General features: G+C 44.2%; 1 protein-coding gene across 1 annotated transcript in view; it reads right to left on the minus strand.

Annotated features, from left to right (window-relative positions):
* LOC139235159 (broad substrate specificity ATP-binding cassette transporter ABCG2-like) overlaps positions 1 to 24,808 on the minus strand; it is a 35,560-nt gene that overhangs the window by 2,260 nt on the left and 8,492 nt on the right. The window contains exons 4-14 of the mRNA XM_070866378.1: positions 19,316 to 19,471; positions 18,351 to 18,508; positions 17,267 to 17,418; positions 13,552 to 13,644; positions 9,964 to 10,148; positions 8,991 to 9,142; positions 8,293 to 8,382; positions 8,062 to 8,186; positions 4,740 to 4,894; positions 4,556 to 4,645; positions 2,119 to 2,171 (exon numbers count right to left, since the gene is read on the minus strand). Of these exons, the coding sequence (XP_070722479.1) occupies positions 2,119 to 2,171; positions 4,556 to 4,645; positions 4,740 to 4,894; positions 8,062 to 8,186; positions 8,293 to 8,382; positions 8,991 to 9,142; positions 9,964 to 10,148; positions 13,552 to 13,644; positions 17,267 to 17,418; positions 18,351 to 18,508; positions 19,316 to 19,471 (1,409 nt within the window). The remainder of the gene's footprint in view (positions 1 to 2,118; positions 2,172 to 4,555; positions 4,646 to 4,739; positions 4,895 to 8,061; positions 8,187 to 8,292; positions 8,383 to 8,990; positions 9,143 to 9,963; positions 10,149 to 13,551; positions 13,645 to 17,266; positions 17,419 to 18,350; positions 18,509 to 19,315; positions 19,472 to 24,808) is intronic.

The raw sequence follows: 24,808 nt of genomic DNA on the forward strand, positions 1-24,808 counted from the left end.
ATGAGTAGAGGCCCAACCTACTCAACCTTTCCTCATAAGTCAACCCCCCTCATCCCCGGAATCAACCTAGTGAACCTTCTCTGAACTGCCTCCAAAGCAAGTATATCCTTTTGTAAATATGGAAACCAAAACTGCACGCAGTATTCCAGGTGTGGTCTTACCAATACCTTGTATAGCTGTAGCAAGACTTCCCTGCTTTTATACTCCATCCCTTTTGCAATAAAGGCCAAGATACTATTGGCTTTCCTGATCACTTGCTGTACCTGCATACTAACATTTTGTGTTTCATGCACAAGTACCCCCAAGTCCCTCTGTACTGCAGCACTTTGCAATCTTTCTCCATTTAAATAATAACTTGCTTTTTGATTTTTTTCTGCAAAAGTGCATGACCTCACACTTTCCAACATTATACTCCATCTGCCAAATTTTTGCCCACTCACTTAGTCTGTCGATGTCCTTTTGCAGATTTTTTGTGTCCTCCTCACACATTGCTTTTCCTCTCATCTTTGTATCGTCAGCAAACTTATGCGTGGTCCCATCTTCCAATTCATTAATATAGATTGTAAATAGTTGGGGTCCCAGCACTGATCCCTGTGGCACACCATTAGTTACTGATTGCCAACCCGAGAATGAACCATTTATCCTGACTCTGTTTTCTGTTCATAGAAACATTGAAAATAGGTGCAGGAGTAGGCCATTCGGCTCTTCGAGCCTGCACCACCATACAATATGATCATGGCTGATCATGCAACTTCAGTACCCCATTCCATACGCCTTGATCCCTTTAGCTGTAAGGGTCACATCTAATTCCCTTTTGAAAATATATAATGAACTGGCCATGCTAATATATTGCCCCCAACTCCGTGAACTTTTATCTTGTGCAGTAACCTTTTATGTGGCACCTTGTCAAATGCCTTCTGGAAGTCCAAATACACCACATCCACTGGTTCCCCTTTATCCACCCTCTCCGTTACATATTCAAAGAACTCCAGCAAATTTGTCAAACATGGCTTCCCCTTCATAAATCCATGCTGACTCTGCCTGATCGAATTATGCTTTTCCAAATGTTCTTTAATAATGGACTCCAACAATTTCCCAACCACAGATGTTAGGCTAACTAGTCTATAGTTTCCTGCTTTTTGTCTGCCTCCTTTTTTAAATAGGGGCGTTACATTTGCAGTTTTCCAATCTGCTGGGTCCTCCCCAGATTCCAGGGAATTTTGGTAAATTACAACCAGTGCATCCACTAGCCCTGCTGCTATTTCTCTTAAGACCCTAGGATGCAAGCCATCAGGTCCAGGGGATTTATCTGCCTTTAGTCCCATTATCGTACTGAGTACCACTCCCTAGTGATTCTGTAAGTTCCTTCCCCCCCCCCCCCCCCCCCCCCCCCCCCAGCCCCATAGCCCCTTGACTATCCACTGTTGGAATGTTGTTAGTGTCCTCTACCGTAAAGACAGATACAAAGTATTTGTTCAGAGTTTCTGCCATCTCCATGTTCCCCATTACTAATTCCCTGGTCTCGTCCTCTAAGGGACAAACATTTACTTTAGCCACTCTTTTTTTCCTTTTTATATATGTCATGTATTCAACTATCATTGTAACCCATGTATAAAGCTGACCTAAGTTATATACCTTGAGAACATTGACCACAAGGGGGTGAACTTGTGGGAGACACTCCTAACCTGGACTTTCAGGTATAAAAGGGGAAACTCTACCCACCTTCATCACTTGAGGTCTTGGTAATAAAGGCAACTGGTCACAGAGTGACCTTCTCTCAAGTACGGGCCTCGTGCATTTATACTGTATAGTAAGGACATATCAATATACCTATAGAAACTTTTGCTATCTGTTTTTATATTTTGTGCTAGTTTACTTTCATAGTCTATCTTCCCTTAATCATTTTTTTAGTCATTCTTTGCTGGCTTTTAAAAGTTAACAAAGGTACAAAAAAGGTTATGGTTACTGTGCACAAGCGTCTATTACTCATTTTTTATTTACTAATCAGAAATGCAATTAGCCACATTTGACTACTGGCTAACGTATTGGGCAACACAGTGATAATTTTTAAAAAACTGTAAAACATTGCTTCAATCTGTTTAAAAGCAATGTACTCACGCTGTTGAATTCATGTAAAATGTTTGTCCTTTTAGTTCATTGATTGTCAGTGCCTGTGGAAAGATGGAGAAAATGAATCATTAATGTTTATCCAAACTTACACTGTTTTGATGGGTGTAGATTCTTTGATTAAGGTTTTAAAACTCAATCTTTATGGCCTTTTCTAAAGTACATGTTACCTCTGTAACATTGCCTGCCTCTGCCCTGTCTCAGCTCTTCTGCTGCTGAAACCCTCATTCATGCCTTTGTTACCTCTAAACTTAACTACTCCAACTCACTCCTGGCCAGCCTCCCATATTCCACACTACGTAAACTTTTAAGTCATCTGAAACTCAGCAGCCCGTGTACTAACCCACACCAAGTCAAGATCACCCATCACTCCTGTGCTTCCTGACCTACATTGGCTCCCAGTCAAACAACGCCTTGATTTCAAAATTCTCATCCGTGTTTACAAATCACTCAATGACCTTGCCCCTCCCTATCTCTGTAATCTTTTTTCAGCCTCACAATTCCACAAGATGTCCGTGCTCCTCAAATTCTGGCCTCTTGAACAATCCTCTTTATATCACTGGACGTGCCTTCAGCTGCCTGGGCCCTCAGCTCTTGAACTCCGCCCTCTTTCTCCCCCCCCCCCCCCCCCTCCACCCCCAAACCTCTCTACCTCTCTCTCCTTAAAGCCTACCTCTTTAAACAAGCTTCTGGTCATCTACCTTAATTTCTCCTTTTGTGGCTTGGTGTCAAATTTATCTGTTTGTCTCGTAACACTGTTGTGAAACACCTTGGGACGTTTTACTACGTTAAAGGCACTATATAAATAAAAGTTATTATTATTACATGGAGCACCTTTTTATTTTTACAGTGACAGTTCTAGGTTGAGCTCAGTGAGCAACTTTGTCTTATTGTCTTACTGCTCTCTGTGGAAATGTACTCTTAAAGTTGCATGCACTGTACCCTTTTGCAATAAAACAAAATGGAGTCCCGATCCTGCCGGAAGCTTCTGCAGCAGACGGTCTGTTTGTATAAACATGCTAACCCTGACTGAAACTGCTGATAGCTGATTAATAGCCACCAGACAACATTAAGACTGTTCTGCTGAGATAAGTACCACCCATTGTGCTCCCCTGTATTACCAATAGTCTGTCACTATGCCAGACTTAGAAGGGCTGGATAAAAATTGTAAAGATGCAGCACCAATTCACCCCCTAAGAGATAATCAAATTACCAGCCATTATCTCTTGTACATAACTCATCCATAATATGCAAGAAGCCAATTACCCAATCAACCACTATGGAAATCATGGGCCCAAATAGATGGCCACGAAACTGGACAACCCTAAAACAATGCAAAACCAGTGATAGCACATTATCACACCCTAATCGAGTTACAGCTGACTAGCCCACCAAAAACACTGACAAAGGAAACATTTGAAAAAAAATGTAAAGACAAGGATGTGGTAATCATTAACTGATTGGAGAACTCTTTATTTGTTTTTGCTGACTGCAAAGGCAGAACCAATACACGGATAGAACCATAACTTGTTTGTTCTACTGTATAAATACATTGTGAATCTGTACCATATTGGGAGTCTCTGCTTCGCTTTTGACTGAGTGAGACTCTTCCTTGCTGCAAGTAAAACTTATTAAAGGAACATCTACTGGAGCTGATTGTGTTAGAATCTTACATTGAGTCGAGATTTCGACATCTCTTAACTTCCCTAATTGAATGGATACCATTGTCTCTCTCCTACTTTCCCCAATTAAACCACAAGGAGAAAACTTGGCATCCTGTTTCAGCACCATCTGGGGTTCTGTTACCTGTACCCCTGAGTGCTGCAATCATAGGCTGTGTGTCACCACAGGCTTTCAATCAACAGCAAATGTAATTGCAAATAATATCTACTTGCTATTTGTCCCTCAACTTGCTCCACACTTTTTTGATCTTTTGCTCCCTATGCTTCTATCTCCAATCCCTAACTCACGTTTGCTCCCCTCCCATCATTATGCTTCCGAGTCACAACTTGCCCTCCATTTGTGTTTCCAAGACTTCCTCGGCTCTCTTGCTGTGACTCACAATCCATCCTTCACTCCCCCCTTCCCCCAGCTCCACGCCTGCCCCCCACCTCCCAACCTCTTGAACGTGCTTCAGCTTCTGAAGAAACATCCCAATCCATTATCCTTATTCTGACCTTGATTTCAAGGTGACCTGACCACATGGCTTTTGCCAACTCGCTCGGAATACCTCTGCAGGAATGTTTGGCCTCCATTTGGTGCTTTCCCAAAGTGGCACAGTTGAGATTGGTAACTTGCTGTGTGAAGGATTAAGGGAGCAATGGGGTTCCAGCAAACTGTGCCACCACCCAGTCTCATGTTTTTACACACTCTTGATCGCGGAACCCACATTCCACACCTATTCTAAAGTTTGAAAAAAAATTCTTACATTCAATCCATAACGGAATATACTGATCCATTTCAGCCAAGAAAGCCACAGCAGCATTCCGTCTAAGTTCACTAGAAAACCTCCAAAAACCTACAAACACAAGTGGATTGTTGTTGAGTGCTTCTGAACGGTTAACGGGGTCCATTAGAAGGTACAGGGAAATGGATCGCAAACATGTTCTTACCATCATGAAGACATATGGGATGGCGATCAGGGCATTAGCTGTTGCAAAGATGCTGACACTTGCACTCACCAGGAAGGCCATACTCACCGCCGACAGACTGGTGAGGCTGAGAGTCAGGCAGAACATGAAAAAAGACCCAACGTCTAGTTTCAACCCTGTGTTGAAAACATTTTAAATGCATTGCACAGTGTTAGTGACAAACTATTTTAATAAACCATTTCAGTTAGGAGGGCTACTGGTATTGTTAAAACAAAGGAATTCTACAGAAGTACATTATTGTGTTCGCTATCAGTATCACAGGCGATTTCAGTGAAGTTAGATAAGATTTGGTTGATTACAGTATTTGAGTTAGGTGACTTACTGCAAGTGGGATGTGAAACCCATTGAAATTTCCATTCATTCACAATGCACCAACATTAAAATGCCTTCCTAGAATTTGAAATGAACACTGCCCAAGCTTGACCGAGACAATCTCACTGAGCAAAAGACGAGTGAATGTGAACGTGCTTGATCTCATTGGGCCAGATTGCATTGGAGAACTCTTGCACACTCATTGCATTGTGATGGTACACATCATGGCAATGTGAAAAATATGAATTAATATATGCAGTGAATACAAGTCCTGCGAACCTTCAGTATGCAAATGTAATGAAATAATCATTTAAAAAGTCACAAGTGGCTTTGGTTAAAAATTGAGATTGAGTTGTCAATCAACAAGGATCACGCCCTTTTGTCCTTTTCTAACTTTTTATGTGACTTTCTCTCATAATTTGTGTTTTACAGCCCAATATTTTTATGCAATGTACTGTGTAGTCGTCAACGAGGCACAGAGGAGGGAAATAAAGGGTTCAAAAGTAAAGGGGTCCTTGTGCATGAATCCCAAAAAGTTAGTTTGCAGGTGCAGCAGGTAATCAGGAAGGCGAATGGAATGTTGGCCTTCATTGCGAGAGGGATGGAGTACAAAAGCAGGGAGGTCCTTCTGCAACTGTATTGGGTATTGGTGAGGCCGCACCTGGAGTACTGCGTGCAGTTTTGGTCGCCTTACTTAAGGAAGGATATACTGGCTTTGGAGGGGGTACAGAGACGATTCACTAGACTGATTCCGGAGATGAGGGGGTTACCTTATGATGATAGATTGAGTAGACTGGGTCTTTACTCGTTGGAGTTCAGAAGGATGAGGGGTGATTTTATAGAAACATTTAAAATAATGAAAGGGATCGACAAGATAGAGGCAGAGAGGTTGTTTCCACTGGTCGGGGAGACTAGAACTAGGAGGCACAGCCTCAAAATACGGGGGAGCCAATTTAAAACCGAGTTGAGAAGGAATTTCTTCTCCCAGAGGGTTGTGAATCTGTGGAATTCTCTGCCCAAGGAAGCAGTTGAGGCTAGCTCATTGAATGTATTCAAGTCACAGATAGATAAATTTTTAACTAATAAGGGAATTAAGGGTTACGGGGAGAGGGCGGGTAAGTGGAGCTGAGTCCACGGCCAGATCAGCCATGATCTTGTTGAGTGGCGGAGCAGGCCCGACGGGCTAGATGGCTTACTCCTGTTCCTAATTCTTATGTTCTTATGTTAAAAGTGGAGTGAGAGGGAAATTATTAAGGAGACATACAGGAGAACCAGCGTAAGAAAGAATTGGAAAGCAGGGTGAAAGCTAGAGATTGCAGAGAAGTGAGATGGAATGAGAAATACCAAGAGACGGAGATAACTGCAGAGATGGTAAAGGAGGGAGAGGGAAGAGTGAAAGATGGAGGGATGAACACCAGCGTGTGGTAGTTGAGCTGAAGCAAAATTAACTCAGCAGTCGAGGGAGGGATGATTCTTGCCCGAAGTTGGTTAATGTGGAGAAACAAAATGAAAAGTACAGGCTGTGAAATTGGTCTTGGGTGCTAGTGCAAAATGGGCCTTGGCGAATTGGCAGCCCCGTTTACACACGCCCAATCTTCTGGTCCATTGAAAGGGATTTTGTGGCTCCCACCCAAAGAACAATTTCACCCTCAAAATCTGAAACCAAAAGTAATAAGTGTAAAGTAACAGCTCCATGTGTGCTCCACATGGAAAGCCAATGCCAACTGAGCATGCCCAGAGATTTCACACTTCATATTCATGCATCTTTGAGAAATTATCCAAGTGCATGAATAGTCAATCGATAACGGTCAAAGTTATGATTTTTGTCATTAAAATCAGGCAACTAGGCTGCGCTAATATTTGCCCATTAATGTAGAAACTGTGATTCATTTCACCAATAATTGCCCCAGTGAGACAGTGGAACAAGGGAGAGGAGATGGAGAACTGGAAAAGGTTCAAACCAAATAGCTCTGTGGCTGGACACCAATTGGAGACAGTTTGACATAGAATGGGAAAGGTCATTAGATTATACCACCAAAACCACTCTATCTGGTCATTCACTGACCAGGAGAGGACGCAGAGAAGATTTACAAGGATGATAGCAGAAATGCGAAGGTGTACTATCCGGAAAGAATGAACAGGCTGAGTCTCTTTTTGCTTGAAAAAAGGCATGAGGGGGGTGACCCAAGAAAGATTTTGATAGAGGACATCCACATAAGTTAGTCACCAAGAAATAGGGAATTCAGGATAAATTTCTTTACCCAGAGGATGATGTGAATGTGGAACTCGTTGCCACAGGGATTAGGTGATGCAAATAATATAAATGCATTTAAGGGGAGGCTAGATAAGTATATGAGGGAGAAGGGAATAGAAGGTTATGCTGATAAAGTTCGATGAGGAAAGAGGGGAGGAGCCTCGAGTGCCGCATAATTTCCGGCACCAAATGGTTAAGACGAATGGCCTATTTCTGTGCCGTATATTCTATGTAATCATTCACTTGCTGGTTCTGGGACCCTGTGTGCAACATGACCACCAAGTCTTTGCTTAATATAAGTGCACATCAGAAGTAATTAATTGGTTGTAAAAATACTTTAAGATGTCTGAACATGTGATAAGGTGCTATACAAATGCAAGTTTTTTCTTTCTTTAACCTCTGTGTTAGACCTGGATCTAACAGAGACATCCTAGTAATGGCTTCATCCGATCTCAATCCCTTGATTAAAATACTCCATAATACCCAGGTATCCGTTACTGAATAAAGAAGACTTCTAAATATTCTTCCATTACCATCTAGAATTGAACTGAGGTATCAGTTATATATTAAAAGTAAGGAATTGGTTTCATGCTTTTTCTCCGTGTGGCCTGCAGACCGGTATAGTCCGTAGCACTGTTGTGTAGTTATTAATCATGACTTATTTTGATGACAGGCACTGTTTGAATTTCTTTGTGCAGAAAGTACTAAGACACTTACCCATCATAAAGTAGGAAATAGCTCCAAGAGTAAGAACCGGCACGATGCGATTTGGTAACAGATCGGCAAAGATCTTGGACAGGAAGTATGCTGAGGTCCGATAATAACCGCTCGCCTTTTCATGTCTGATAAAAGAATTAGAATTAAAAACCTCTGTACCATGCTGGGAGGGAATGGGGCTCCTTCGTTTGATTCATTAAAAACTGGGGAATAATCTACTTATCTACGTACATGAAGAGCGCTTTTTCTTCTATGAAGATCTCCACGGCGGACAGGTTGCCAAAAACCTGATTGATTATCAAGAAGAAGAATGCGCCAATTCTGAAATCAAAAATATACTTGAGACTGAATAGTAAGATAAATATTAGATAGAAATGATACTGGAAGTGTATACTCCTGGTGCCCGACACACGACAATCCCACACCCACTCACTGCACAGTTTTGCAGCCGCAATACACCTCAGCTCAGCTGTGTTCGTGTGATTGGGGCAGGCCGCTGGTCGAGGGAAAGGTTCCTTGGGTGAGTCGCTTCAGGCAGCTGGTTCTCCGGTGTGACTGGCAGTTCCCCTGGCACAAACCATGTGCCTACCTTCTCCATGGCATTGCTTTGCACTTGCAACTCACCACCTGCTGAGCGCCTGACCTCTGCCTTACCAGGAGGACAAGAGGGAAAATAAAATAGTGAATCGCACAGGGCCACTCTGAGTGAGTGTTTAGGGGGAGTCACTAACTGGTGCTCAGGGACAATTTATCTGTTCAATCTATTGAGTTGGGTTTGGTTATCGAGAGCATAGAGACTCAATAGAGGCAAACCGAAAAATAAAATGTCAAGAAAATAACACGAGATCAACCAGAAATGTCACAATTGAGGGTGTTGAACAAAATCCGCAAATAGTGTGTGGATTCAGGTATTCCTGTATTTCTTCTACCTGTTCTGCAAAGCTTCTGGCATTGTGTAAGGTATTTGATAATATATAAGTCCATTCAATATGCCAAAGAATATCATCATGAACACTTGAGCAAATGAGGTGTATGGGTTTCTCAACAAGTTCTTGATGGTGCGACCGCACATGATGTACAGCTGAAAGTACAAGAATTAACAATGAATGTTTCGGGTAAATTTAACAAGGAAACGCACAAACAACGCCTGTCACAACTTCCGGGTTTAGCACTGAATGTTCTCCTGGGTTCAATACACTGGTCAATCCCACTACTGAGCTGTTAATCGAAGTAACTCCCACCAGTCGGAGGCTCCTGGATGCCAGTGTTAAAAAGGCCATTCAGCCCAACTGATCTATGCCTGTGTTTATTCTCCACAGGAGCCTCCTCCCACCCTACTTCATCTCACTCCATCAACTTATCCTTTATTCCTTTCTCCCTCATGTGCTTATCTAGCTTCCCTGAAATGCATCTATACTATACACCTCAACCATTCCCTGTACCGAGTTCCACATTCTCACCACTCTCTGGGTAAAGACATTTTGCCTGGATTTATTTGTGACTGTCTTGTAGTTATGTCCCCTAGTTTTGGACTAATCTCAGTGGCATGAATTCTGAGAGATTGTAGATAACAATTCTCCAATTAAATAGCAGATTAACACTTCAAAGAAAGGACTTGCATTTCTGCACCACTGTTTATGACATCATGATGAGTCACAGTGCTTCACAGCAAATGAAATATTTTTGAAAGTTAGTCATTGTTGAGACTAATTTCAGCCTGCTGGTTTATTGTGGTGATAATGTAGCCTTGGAAATTAACTGCCTATAGGCTGAATCACCATAACTTAAAATATTCAGCTCAGGTAACATGGGTACAATTAAATGTATAGCAATATGTTTGTTACACTACCTGTTGTATTTAATATTACATCTAACAGGAAAAAACACAACATTTGCACCTACCTGATAGTAGAACGGAGTTGCATATGAAGATTTTATTTTGATTGAAAACTTTGAGACATCTGGCACGGTCAAGGACTTCAGTTCCTTGTTGATTTGGTGATAGTAAGTAGACTGTCGAAAATGATGGACCAGGAGATTATTTTCTGTGCTGGGATCCACGGTTGTGAGAGAAGTGATCTCGACGTCTTCAATAAAGAAAAAACAAGTTTCTATATTCATATACTACACTGACTGACCTAGTGGCATTGCTCACGATAAGTCAACGCAACTTGTATCTATCTACTGCCTTGTAGAAAAACACTCCAAGGCTCATCACAAAGATGGACATTTTTAGAGGAGTGGCCAAAGATGTGGGTTTATTTAAGGAGGGTGTTAAAGGAAGCAAGGCATGGGGAGAGGTTTAGGCAAGGAATTACAGAGGGTGGGGTCAAGGCAGCTGAAGACACGGCCACTAATAGGGTGAAGGGATGGGGTACACAAGAGGCCTGAGTCAGAGGAACGGAGTTTGGGGGTGGGGGGGGTCAGTGTTGCAGGACTGGAGGAGGTTACAGATATAGGGAGGGGGAGGGGTGAGGTTATGAACTGATTTAAACACAACGGAGAGGCGTTTACTGAAAGGGTTAGTAGTAGAGAGAAAAAAGGTCTGGGTTTCTTGTTTGCTTCCCAGGAGCAGTTTTGGCAAAAGGAGAGAGAAGTCTGATCCCACTCGATGTGGTCCAGCCAGATCTTGTGATAGACAGCTAAACCAGTTACATGCTCGATACCCTTAAATCTGTGCCTCCTGGGATGGAGGGAGCCAAGGTGAGGGCCATACTAAGGGGAACGACTGGGATTAGAAAGAGGAAAAGGTTTACTCAGGACATGGGACTCTACAGGTGTAAGAGAGGAAGTGGTTGAGCACATTGACAGCTGCAGAAGTATGGTGATGAATAGAAGGCCAAAGGGTTGCAGCTGTGCCGTTATAAGTAATAACTCATCATCATAGGCAGTCCACTCTAAAAGCGAGTTCTCAGGTGACTGTACAGTCCAATACGGGACTTACAGTCTCTGTCACAGATGGGACAGTCGGTCGTTGAAGGAAAGGGTGGGTGGGGAGTCTGGTTTGCCGCACGCTCTTTCCGCTGCCTGCGCTTGTTTTCTGCATGCTCTCAGCGCCCTCCCGGATGCTCTTCCTTCACTTAGGGCAGTCTTGGGCCAGGGATTCCCAGGTGTCAGTGGGGATGTTGCATTTTATCAAGGAGGCTTTGAGGGTGTCCTTGAAATGTTTCCTCTGCCCACCTGGGGCTCACTTGCCGTGTAGAAGTTCCGAATAGAGCGCTTGCTTTGGGAGTCTTGTGTCGGGCATGCAGATAATGTGGCTCGCCGAATGGAGCTCATCAAGTGTGGTCAGTGCTTCAGTACTGGGGATGTTGGCCTGATCGAGAACACAGATGTTGGTGCGTCTATCCTCCCAGGGGATTTGCAGGATCTTGCGGAGACATCGTTGGTGGTATTTCTTCAGCAATTTGAGGTGTCTCCTTTATATGGTCCACGTCTCTGAGCCATACAGGAGGGCAGGTATCACTACAGCCCTGTAGACCAGCTTGGGACTAGATTTGAGGGCTTAATCCTCAAACATACTCTTCCTCAGGTGACCGGAGGCGGTGTTGGACCTCGTCGTCGATGTCTGCCCTTGCTGATAATAGGCTGCCGAGGTATGGAAAGCGGTCCAAGGCCGTGCTGTAGATTTTGATGACTGATGGGGGGCAGTGCTCTCTGGCGGGGTCAGCTTGGTGGAGGATCTTTGTCTTACGGCTGTTTAGTGTAAGGCCCGTGCTTTCGTACGCCTCGGTGAAAATGTTGACACTGGCTTTGAGTTCAGCCTCTTGAGTGTGTGCAGACGCAAGCGTCTTCCGCGTGCTGTGGATCGACGACAGAGGATGGGACTGTCTTGGATCTAGCCTGGAGGCGACAACGGTTGAACAGGTTTCCACTGGTTCTATAGTTTAGTTCCACTCTACCGGGGAGCAAGTTAAGCGTGAGATGGTGTATTGCAGCGAGGAAGATCGAGAAGAGGGTTGGTACGATGACGCAGCCCTGCTTGACCCCAGTCCGTCTGTGGAGGATCCATTGGTCAGGATCACGGCCTGCATGTCGTCAATGGAGCAGGTGGAGGATGGTGACGCGCTTTTAGGGGCAACCGAAATGGAGGAGGACGCTCCATAGACCCTTGTCGTTATCAGTGTCAAAGTGAGATCAAAAAAGGCCATATACGAGGATTGGTGGTGTTCCCTGCATTTCTCTTGCAATTGTCGTGCCGTGAAGATCATGTCCGTTGTACCCTGTAATGGACGGAATCCGCACTGTGACTCTGGGAGGAGCTCCTCAGCCACAGGGAGAAGACGGTTGAGGATGATTCTAGCGATGACTTTCCCAGTGGCTGACAACCGGGAGAATCCTCTGTAGTTGCCGCAGTCGGACTTGTCCCCTAACTGCCTTGTGAATGGCTTAAGTTTGCACCTCCACAATTTACCCAGGAGCCATTCCATGTACCAGTCACTCTTTGTGATGAAATGCTTCCAGACAACTGACAACAACTTTTAAAAAATTCATTCCTGGAATATGGGTGTCGCTGGCAAGGCCGGCATTTATTGCCCATCCCTAATTGCCCCTTGAGAATGTGGTGGCGAGCCGCCGCCTTGAACCGCTGCAGTCCGTGTGGTGAAGGTGCTCCCACAGAGATGTTAGGGAGGGAGTTCCAGGATTGTGACCCAGCGACGATGAAGGAACGGCCGATATATTTCCAAGTCAGGATGGTGTGTGACTGGGAGGGGAACGTGGAGGTGGTGGTGTTCCCATGCGCCTGCTGCCCTTGTCCTTCTAGGTGGTAGTGGTTGCGGGTTTGGGAGGTATTGTTGAAGAAGCCTTGGCGAGTTGCTGCAGTGCATCTTGTAGATGGTGCACACTGCAGCCACGGTGCGCCGGTGGTGGAGGGAGTGAGTGTTGAAGGTGGTGGATGGGGAGCCAATCAAACGGCTGCTTTATCCTGGATGGTGTAAAGTTTCTCTCAAGTGTTGTTGGAGCTGCACTCATCCAGGCAAGTGGAGAGTATTCCATCACACTCCTGACTTGTGCCTTGTAGATGGTGGAAAGGCTTTGGGGAGTCAGGAGGTGAGACACTCACCGCAGAATACCCAGCCTCTGACCTTCTCTTGTAGTCACAGTATTTCTGTGGCTGGTCCATTAAGATTCTAGCCAATGGTGACCCCCAGGATGTTGATGGTGGGGAGTTCGGCTAATGCCGTTGAATGTTAAGGGACGGTGGTTAGACTCTCTCTTGTTGGTGAAAGTCATGGCTTGCACTTGTGACATGACTTGTGTGGTGCCTTTCACCAGTTTGTACCTCTGGCTCCTGCAGTATAGTTTAACTTGAAACAGTGACAGGGTTAACCTTTTGTGTTGCTGACTAGTATAGATTAGGTAATTCTCCCCCCTCTCACTGTTGTTTTTCTTCTCTCTTTCATTCCATACGTTATTAAATTAGATGCCATGTTAGGTACATGCAGCTGAAAGATAATCATCAGTAAATCTTGGTCCTCAACTATTTACCTGGACTGGGGTTTTCATTGCAAGATGAAATTGCTCCATTAATGACATCTAAGAAGAAATCAGCAGGATTGTTGTACAGTTCACATTCATATCCTGTAAATCAACAAGGTACAGACATTACCAGCTACAGCTCAGATATTTGCATAAGGAAGCCCGGTGGATGCCTGTTCCATTTAAGAGTTAGAATTGTCGAAATTTGTAATAACTTTTATTTATATAGTGTCTTTAACATAGTAAAACGTCCCAAGGTGCTTCACAACAATTTTCCAACACGTTAGATATTGACCAATTGAGGAAAGAGAAAAAGCGGGAGAAGGAAGTGTAAAAAGAGGTTAAAGGCTCGGGTCTGAGGCGGCAGCCAAAATGCGCACGCAGATAGACACAGGCAAAAAAACAAAAAAAGCAATTCAAATGACATTGTAAATAACACAATAAGGAGTATACAATAGTAAAATCCGTATAATAAAAACAAAATTAAATAATATATACGATAATTATAAATTAAGTTTAAAATTAGAAAATCAGCAATTGAATCAAATTAAATCAGTTATTATGGCACAGAAGATGGCCATTCGGCCCATTATGTCTGTGCTGGACGAAAAAGAACAATCCAACTTAATCTCCGTAGCCCCGTTGGTTACGGCACTTCAAATGCATATCCAAGTACTTTTTAAATGTGATGAGTGTTTCTGCCTCTACCACCCTTTCAGGCAGTGAGTTCCAGGTCCCCACGGCTCTCTGGGTGAACAAAGTTCTCCTGAACTCCCTTCTAATCCTTCTACCAATTACTTTAAATCTATGCCAGCTGGTTATTGAAGGTTGACCAAGTCTCGCTGGGTGTTCGGCAATGTTCAATAAATAGGTGAATTTTTAAATGTAGGTATTGGTTTGGTGCTTGTGGGACTGATCTAAACCAATGACCTCAGGAGAGGAGGGAGAGAGAATCTGAAAAGAAGGTGAACTTCTGGGCAATTTGATGCGAGTTTGCATTGATGAAATTCTGATGGATAAAAGTGATGTTATATCCAGAGCCTGTGAGAGAGGTTTGCAGAATCGGGTATAGATAAAAATTGGCTGACAGATACTTTGTACAAGTACAAAAGCAAAATACTGCAGATGCTTGAAACTGAAATAAAAACAGAAAATGCTGGAAATCTCAGCAGGTCAGCCAGCATCTGCAGAGAGAAACAGAGTTAACATTTCACGTTGATGACCCTTCGTCAGAACTGGAAAAAGTTCAAAATGTCCGTGGCACTAAAGGACATTCTTAAGGAAGTGCAGGGGGCACTGAAAGGTAAGGGGGGCAAGAACAAAAGGGAAGGTCTGGGAAGGGTGAATGGCAGAAGAGATTTGAGAGACAAAAGAGATGATGGGCCAAATTGAGATGGTAATGGCAGAAGCTAGGAAACAAAAGATGAATCCATTGTAGGAGTGTTGAGGACTGTAGAAGTGTTGCTGGCTTGTTCCCCAGTCACTCGGTGAGGTTTCCAGCTCCGTGCATCGTCCCGTGTCTATTTCATGGAAGCCAAGGCATTGGGATTATCGTCTGATGGAGTGCTTGTGATTTTACAGGTTTGAGGCTCAAATTCATGTTATGAAAACTACTTTGTACCTTGAGTTGGGTTTTCCCGTTGGTTGTAATTGCAGAATTTGAAGCCAGGCCCCTGCGATAACCGAGAGAGATGGTTAGGCTCTGGACCACTGTAAATCACTAGACTGCTAACATTGTATCTTTTGTTTAAGAAGGGAGAAAGGGATAGACTGAGTAATTACAGGACAGTCAGCTTAACCTCAGTTGTGGGAAAATTATTGGAAAGAATACTGAAGAACAGGATAAATCTACATTTAGAAAGACCATGGATTAATCAGGGACAGTCAGCATGGATTTGTTAAAGGAAGGTTGTGTCTGACAAACTTGATTTAATTTTTTGAGGAGGTAACTAGGAGGGTCGATGAGGGCAGTGCGTATGATGTAGTGTATATGGATTTTAGCAAAGCTTTTGATAAGGTCCCACATGGCAGACTGGTCATGAACATAAAAACCTATGGGATCCAGGACAAAGTGGCAAGTTGGATCCAAAATTGGCTCAGAGGCAGGAAACAAAGGGTAATGATTGATGTTTTTGTGACTGAAAGGATGTTTCCAGTGGGGTTCCGCAGGGCTCAGTACTGGGTCCCTTGCTTTTTGTGGTATACATCAATGATCTAGGCTTGAATATAGAGAGAGATTAAGAAGTTTGCAGATGATACTAAAATCGGCTGTGTGATTGATAATGAAGAAGAAAACTTGTTAGATGGGAAGAACAGTGGCAAATGGAATTTAATCCGGAGAATTGTGAAGTAATGCATTTGGGGAGGGCTATCAAGGAAAGGGAATACACATTAAATCATAGGAAGTGTAGAGGAACAAAGGGACCTTGGAGTGCATGTCCACTGATCTCTGAAGGTAGCAGGCCAGGTAGATAAGATGGTTAAAAAAGCATACGGAATGCTTGCCTTTATTAACCGAAGCACAGAAGAGCAGGGGGGTTATGCTTGAACTGTATAAAACACTGGTTAGGCCGCAGCTGAAGTACTGCGTGCAGTTCTGGTCACCGCATCATAGGAAGGACGTGATTGCACTGGAGAGGGTACAGAAGAGATTTATGAGGATGTTGCCGGGAGTGGAGAACTTACTATGAGGAAAGATTGGATAGGCTGGGTTTGTTTTCCTTGGAACAGAGGAGGCTGAGGCGATACCTCATTGAGGTGCATAAAATTATGAGGGGCCTAGATATAGTGGCTTGAAATGACCTATTCCCTTAGCAGAGGTGTCAACAACCAGGGGGCATAAATTTAAAGTAATTGGTGGAAGGTTTTGAGGGGAAATTTATTCACTGAGGATTGTGGGGGTCTGGAACTCACTGAAAGGGTGGTAGAGGCAGAAACCCTCACCACATTTAAAAAGTACTTGGATGTGCACCTGAAGTACCGTAACCTTCAGGGTTACGGACCGAGAGCTGGAAAGTGGGATTACGCTGGCTCACATCTTGTTGGTCAGCGTGGACACAATGGGCGGCCTCCTTTGCTGTAAACTGCTATGAAATTGCTGATTCACCAACGACTGAATCACCTCCTCTCATTCTCTTCGCTGATTTAATGAACGTCCTTTAGTGCCATGGGCTTACTCCCATTCGTCGAATCCCTAATTTGCACATTGAGCGAAACTGCTCAGCTCTACCTGAGCATGTCAGATCTGTAAATGGCCAGCGCGCACTGAGCACAGTCCCTGGGGAAGTGGTCATTGGAATCGGTCGGCTACCTTGAGCAATTTGGGCTACTGGACAAGTTAATCACTAGAACTGATTTTGCTCCATTTTCCAAGACTCATGAATGAATTAAAACCGGTCACCAAAAGACCTGGAGTAGACTGGGTCCAATCTGGCCAATTCACAACCAATACTGATATTGCATTGACAAAGCTCATGTTTTGCAGCCCTTCTACTTGCTCTGAACAGAAACACTGGATATAATGACCCTGCACAGAAATGCCTTGAGCTGAGTGCTGGCTGCTACCAGCTCATCATTCAGCCTTTGAAATGTAAAAGGGGATAATATAGGAAAAACAGGGAGGCTGACTGATCCTGGGAGCGCTTTAGAGAACTTAGTTCAAGAGGAAGGGGGAAATTCTTCTCCAGATGAGCCTTAATCCATACGTTAAATGCAACTTCCTTACCGAGGTGTTTAAAGTAGTTGATGGTTTCTCCACCTGGACCTTGATATATGATGTCTCCTTTGCTCATCAAGGTTATATAATCAAATAATCTGTAGATGGAATACCGAGGCTGGTGGATTGAGAATATTATGGTCCTCCCATTTCTGGACAACCTATAATTACAAAATCAGTTTCTATTCATCTGAGCTACATCTCAGGAGGGTTGATTCGGAAGAACATTCAGGACTGAGTGAATCACGACAGTGGGAACTGATCATCAACACATGTCATTGTACATATCTTCATGGGCATAGTCGCTTTGTTTATGTAATGATAAAGAGCAGGTGCGAAATAACTATAACTAGGTCCCATGATTGATGTGCACGTGGCTGTTTGAAATGTAAATGAAGACATCTTGCGATGTCGGGGATAATGAGGCAATGCTATTTTGTTATATATTATACATAGAGTACTGTCGACCCTCATTTCCATAAAGAGCCAATTATGTCTGGGTCAGTTGGACACAATAGTAAAGATTTGGTTCGTAAAACACATTGGATATTATAATAAGAGTATAATGGGGCTCCAGGCTATAGAATAAATGCTGTTAAAGTGCATTCTCTGTAAGGTCCTTTAGAATCCATCCAACACCATTTACTGCGATGAAGAGGCCGATTTATTTTCGTGACCGCATAGAATCAGAGGAATTTACAACACGGAAATGAAATGATTCAATGTGAAATGATTGGGCCAAATATTAAGAGATGGACTGAAAGCGAGTCTAATCGAGATATTGGTGCATTCAACCTGACAATAGCAGGAAACCAGATTCTCTTTTAAAGTGGCTTCTCCTGTTTAAGGTCCCGACTGAAAAGCCGAATCACAAAATGAAGAATGAACAGAATTTGTTGCAGAAGTTTGAAAGGTTTCGCTTTTGACACATTCATGAAAAAAAACAAATGCCAATAAAGATGATTAAACTTTCGCTCACTTGACACGCTGTGGCCAGAGGGAAGGAATAAATTATGGAATGATATTGAAATGTGGGTTTTGATTGGCTTGTGCTGTTTAAGGTCAGGAGTTGTGGACTCAGATGAAGACTTACATGTGAAGCAGGCACATGATGGAACTGGCCGTGTTGGCATCAAGTCCTGTGGTCGGCTCATCTAAGAAGAGCAGGGTGGGCGAGGTGATGAGCTCCATCCCAATACTGCAACGCTTCCGCTCTCCACCAGAGACCCCTCGAATGAGTTCTGTGCCAATCTGGCATTACGACCATAGATTGTTAACTCAAAATAAACAACACAAACACACTCCGCTCTATCTTGCTACCTCCTCCCTCAACCTGACTGGTACCACCATCTCCAACTGCACATCAGCACCTGCATGAACCAATGTGTCCTCCAGCTTAATGTTGACAAAAGTGAAGCCAACCATTTTGTTTCCCACAATCACCTAGGTGGCCATGACCATCTATCCCTCTGGCTGTCCCCTCCGGCTAAATGCAAAGGTGCAGAGTGGAGCTCAACTCTGAGCAAAGCTCACTGCCCACACCCTATCGAACACCAGGACCATTTTCCGTTATTTGCCTCCACCCAACTTCTCCCCCTCTGCCACTCCAACTCCAATCCACACTTTTCTCATCGTGCAACTTTCCGATGCTCTGCTTGTAGACCTGCCCACTTTCACCATCCAACTCTGCCCTTGAAATATGTGATATAAAGATATGAGAAATATGGCATAAAAAAGGGAAATTGCGCCCCTCACTGAAATAAAATAAAACAGAATTGTAAACAGCATTAGAATATCTACATCAAAGTGTAGCACCTGTGTAAAACAGGATGTATTATTACATAAATAGTATTAAAATGGTGCACTGAATGCAGATCATGTAATATGATGTACAGAGGATTTTTAGAACTCTGTGAAACACAGGGTATTATTATATAATATAACATGAGTGTCATGCCTCTAAGTCAGAGTAAATTTATGAAAGTTATATAAAGAATGGTGGTCCTCTATCAGACCTGTTTCTGTGCTGTAAATCTATGTAATTCTGTATAAACATACCTTGGTATTGGCGCAGTCTTGTAATCCAAGTTCATTGATGACTCTATTCACCTTCTGTTGCTTCTCCTCGAATGTATATTCTTTTCTAGATAGCCGAAGATTAGCAGAAAACTCCAGATTTTCCCTCACAGTTAATGTTCCCATCAAAATATCATCCTGATATTGAAGAAAGTTGTCATTTATGCATTGTTCAAAAGTTGTACACATCATACATTTTAAAATTGGAATATCCTTTTAATTCAATTCCACTTTTCCACCCAATCCCCCATACCCTTGATTTCCCTTAGAAAGACTTGGATTTATATAGTGCCTTTCATGACCAGTGCTTTACAGCCAACGAAGTACCTGCTGCCCATTATTTAGGCTGACACTTCAATGTAGTGCTGAGGGAGTGCTGCATTGTTGGATGAGGTGTGAAACCAAAGCTCTGACTGTCCATTTCGGAGCATGTTAAAGATCCAGTGACATCATTTCAAGATGAGCAGGGAGTTCTCCTGGTGTCCTGACCAATATTCACCTTTCAACCAACCATCAGAACACATGAACTGTTCATTGACCTGATTGCGATCTGTGGGATCTTGCTGTGTGGAGACGAGTTCTCGCATCTGTCTAACAGTGACTGCACTTCAAAAGTAATTCATTGGCTATGAAGCATTGTGAAACGTCCTTAAGGATGTGAAAGGCGCTGTATAAATCACAGTACTTTCTTTCTTATTATCATACCGTAGGTAAGGATAAGTTTTTAAACTTCAGTAGTTGAATTAAAGATAAGAAGTTTCATTCAACAATAATTAACATAAAAAGTAGAGTTCAAAGATCAAAATAAAAGTCCTTCCTTTAAAGCAATTTCAAGCGACCTGGGTTTCTGTTCAAAATTCACTTACATTGTCTGACTATTTTGTTCAACTTCCTCATTAGATTTGTTTGCCTTTAAGGTTGAAGTTTTTATCTTTGATCTTTGTGTCTTGTGATAAAGTTGATAATCCTACACATTCTATTGCTTTACGACTACCTCAAACTCTTAAACCTTTACCCTGGAAATTCCTCTCTTTGCTAGTTTAATGGAAGTATTCATCGCTTTTAAATAAATGGGTTAATACCTTCTGTTAAAATAGCGGAGAGTGGAATTTGTTACCGAAGCACTTTACAATATTATCACAGCTTTGTTTCCAGACTTCCAGATTTGTCTTTGTCTGGCTCTCTTTTCCTGTAATAAGGCTGATTGCACTGCCTGGACTGGTTTATCTACCCTCAAAGAGCTTCAATCTCACCGACCATTGCTCATATACAGACCACCTGAGTTTGGTCCAGTCCAGAGCTGTTACACAAACACATCTTCAAATGAGGGGTGCTGCAGTTTAATCGTGTTAATAAATGGCAAAAGGAATATTGAGCCCCAGTTGCAGGAATCTGCAGCCAAACCTAAGCTCTGAGACGCCATTGACCATGAATACCTTGACTGAGCTGCAGCAACCTTTCACCTCCCATGCTGCAGCCACTAGGGGAGCACTTCCTAGAAACACTAGGCAGGTTCTCGACTCCATCCCGCAGCATGCTACCCGCCACCGCCTCACCGAGACCCCAACACTGCACGAGGTAGAAAAAGCCATAAGACAGCTTAAAAACAACAAGGCTATGGGTGCGGACGGAATCCCTGCTGAGGCATTGAAGTATGGCGGAGAGGCACTGCTGGCCGTGATCCTTACCAACGGATCCATCGCAGACCTCATCCCTCTCATCTGGAGAGAGGAGAGCATGCCGGGAGATCTCAGAGATGCAGTGATCGTGACCATCTTAAAAAAGGGGACAAGTCCGACTGCGGCAACTACAGAGGAATCTCCCTGGTTCAGCCACTGGGAAAGTCGTCGCTAGAGTCCTCCTCAACCGTCTTCTCCCCGTGGCCAAGGAGCTCCTCCCGGAGTCACAGTGCGGATTTCATCCCCTATGGGACACAACGGACGTGATTTTTGCAGCACGACAGCTGCAGGAAAAATGCAGGGAACAGCACCAGCCCTTATACATGGCCGCCTTCGACCTTACAAAGGCCTTTGACACTCAACCGCGAGGGTCTCTGGAGCGTCCTCCTCCGTTATCGATGCCCCCAAAGGTTCGTCACCATCCTCCGCCTGCTCCACGACGACATGCAGGCCGTGATCCTTACCAACGGATCCATCACAGACCCAATCCTCGTCCGGACCGGGGTCAAACAGGGCTACGTCATCACCCCAACCCTCTTCTCAATCTTTCTCACCACCATGCTCCACCTCACAGTCAACAAGCTCCCCGCTGGAGTGGAACTAATCTACAGAACCAGTGGGAACCTGTTCAACTTTCGCCGTCTCCAGGCCAGGTCCAAGATCACCCCAATCTCTGTCATCGAGCTACAGTATGCGGACGACGCCTGCATCTGCGTACATACAGAGGCTGAACTCCAGGACATAGTCGACATATTTACTGAGGCATACAAAAGCATGGGCCTTACGCTAAACATCCGTAAGGCAATGGTCCTCCACCAGCCTGTCCTCGCCACACAGTACTGCCCCCGCAAGATCCATGGCACGGCCCTGGACAATGTGGACCACTTCCCATATCTCGGGAGTCTCCTATCAACAAGAGCAGGCATCGATGACAAGATCCAACATTGCCTGCAGTGCGCCAGTGCAGCCTTCGGCCGCCTGAGAAAATGAGTGTTTGAAGACCAGGTCCTCGAAACTGCCACCAAGCTCATGGTCTACAGGGCTGTAGTAATACCTGCCCTCCTGGCTCAGAGACATGGACCATGTACAGCAGATATCTCAAGTTGCTGGAGAAATATCACCAACGATGTCTCCGCAAGATCCTACAAATCCCCTGGGAGGACAGGCGCACCAACATCAGCATCCTCGACCAGGCCAACATCCTCAGCATTGAAGCACTGACCACACTTGATCAGCTTCGCTGGGCAGGGCCACATAGTTCGCATGCCAGACACGAGATTCCCAAAGCAAGTGCTCTACTCGGAGCTCCTTCACGGCCAGAGGTGGGCAGCGGAAACGTTACAAGGACACCCTCAAAGCCTCCCTGATAAAGTGCGACATCCCCACTGACACCTGGGAGTCCCTGGCCAAAGACCGCCCTAAGTGGAGGAAGTGCATCCGAGAGGGCACTGAGCACCTCGAGTCTCAACACTGAGAGCATGCAGAAATCAAGCGCAGATAGCGGAAAGAGCGTGCAGCAAACCAGTCCCACCCACCCCTTCTCTCAATGACTATCTGTCCCATCTGTGACACAGTCTGCGACTCTCATATTGGACTGTTCAGCCACCAAAGAACTCACTTCAGGAGTGCAAGCAAGTCTTCCTCAATTCCGAGGAACTGCCTATGATGATGATGATGAAGAGAGCACTTCAGACAGGTACAAGGGACACATCAGTTAGCCAGTTAGATATTGCTTTTTGAAATTTTTGTGTGTACAACATGGTCCTGTAGTAGCTGCTGACCCTGCAATGTTCATTGACATAAATGTCAATGTTATGCCTTTGAAAAGATTCAGTTTACTTGAGAGCTGACATAGTGGGAGAGATGTTGGACATGACTGTTAATGCAGGGGAGCAGGAATTGTCCAGCTGAAGTGAGCTCTGTTACAGGTAACTGTTGGACTTTGCTCCTCAATCCTCATGGGATCGGGCGGGAAAGTGGGGTTGATATAAGGCTCGAGGGGCTGTACGGCCAACTCCTGCTCCTATTTCCTATGTTCTTATGTTCTCACCATCATCCCATTGGTTTGATCTACCTCAGCACATTAGAGTCCTTGTTCAATGATGACTCCATGTGTTATCCTCGTTGCAGAAAAACATTATGCAGCTTACAACAAACCTCTCCACCTCTCTTTCCTCCTTTAAGACACTCCTTAAAACCTATCTTTTTAACCAAGCTTTTGGTCATCTGTCCTAATATCTCCTTATTTGGCTCGGTGTCAAATTTGGTTTGATAATGCTCCTGTGAAGCATTTTGGGACATTTTACTAGTTAAAGCCACTATCTAAATGTTGTTGTTGCTGTTGTCATGTGGAACAACCTTTCTGGGCTGTGTTGCAGGAAGCCACCAGAACTGCCCAGGCATCAGAATTGTTGCTTCATGGCTCTGATGGTCTGCTGACTCTGGTATAAAAGGGGTCAGAGGGTCTAGTAAGAAGGAGGAACTGAGGGAAATCCTTATTAGTCCGGAAATTGTGTTAGGGAAATTGATGGGATTGAAGGCCAATAAATCCCCAGGGCCTGATGGACTGCATCCCAGAGTACTTAAGGAGGTGGCCTTGGAAATAGCGGATGCATTGACAGTCATTTTCCAACATTCCATAGACTCTGGATCAGTTCCTATGGAGTGGAGGGTAGCCAATGTAACCCCACTTTTTAAAAAAGGAGGGAGAGAGAAAACAGGGAATTATAGACCGGTCAGCCTGACATCGGTAGTGGGTAAAATGATGGAATCAATTATTAAGGATGTCATAGCAGCGCATTTGGAAAGAGGTGACATGATAGGTCCAAGCCAGCATGGATTTGTGAAAGGGAAATCATGCTTGACAAATCTTCGGAATTTTTTGAGGATGTTTCCAGTAGAGTGGAAAGGGAGAACCAGTTGATGTGGTGTATTTGGACTTTCAGAAGGCTTTCGACAAGGTCCCACACAAGAGATTAACGTGCAAAGTTAAAGCACATGGGATTGGGGGTAGTGTGCTGACATGGATTGAGAACTGGTTGTCAGACAGGAAGCAAAGAGTAGGAGTAAATGGGTACTTTTCAGAATGGCAGGCAGTGACTAGTGGGGGACAGGGGCAGGGAGGTGTTGCTACAGTTGTACAGGGCCTTGGTGAGGCCACACCTGGAGTATTGTGTACAATTTTGGTCTCCTAACTTGAAGGACATTCTTGCTATTGAGGGAGTGCAGCGAAGATTCACCAGACTGATTCCCGGGATGGTGGGACTGACCTATCAAGAAAGACTGGATCAACTGGGCTTGTATTCACTGGAGTTCAGAAGAATGAGAGGGGACCTCATAGAAATGTTTAAAATTTTGACGGGTTTAGACAGGTTAGATGCAGGAAGAATGTTCCCAATGTTGGGGAAGTCCAGAACCAGGGGTCACAGTCTAAGGATAAGGGGTAAGCCATTTAGGACCGAGATGAGGAGAGACTTCTTCACCCAGAGAGCGGTGAACCTGTGGAATTCTCTGCCACAGAAAGTGGTTGGGGCCAATTCACTAAATATATTCAAAAGGGAGTTAGATGAAGTCCTTACTACTCGGGGAATCAAGGGGTATGGCGAGAAAGCAGGAAGGGGGTACTGAAGTTTCATGTTCAGCCATGAACTCATTGAATGGCGGTGCAGGCTAGAAGGGCTGAATGGCCTGCTCCTGCACCTATTTTCTATGTTTCTATGTACCGCAAGGTTCTGTGCTGGGGCCCCAGCTGTTTACACTGTACATTAATGATTTAGACGAGGGGATTAAATGTGGT

Source organism: Pristiophorus japonicus, chromosome 22 (assembly GCF_044704955.1).
Source record: "Pristiophorus japonicus isolate sPriJap1 chromosome 22, sPriJap1.hap1, whole genome shotgun sequence".
NCBI classification, from domain to species: domain Eukaryota; kingdom Metazoa; phylum Chordata; class Chondrichthyes; family Pristiophoridae; genus Pristiophorus; species Pristiophorus japonicus.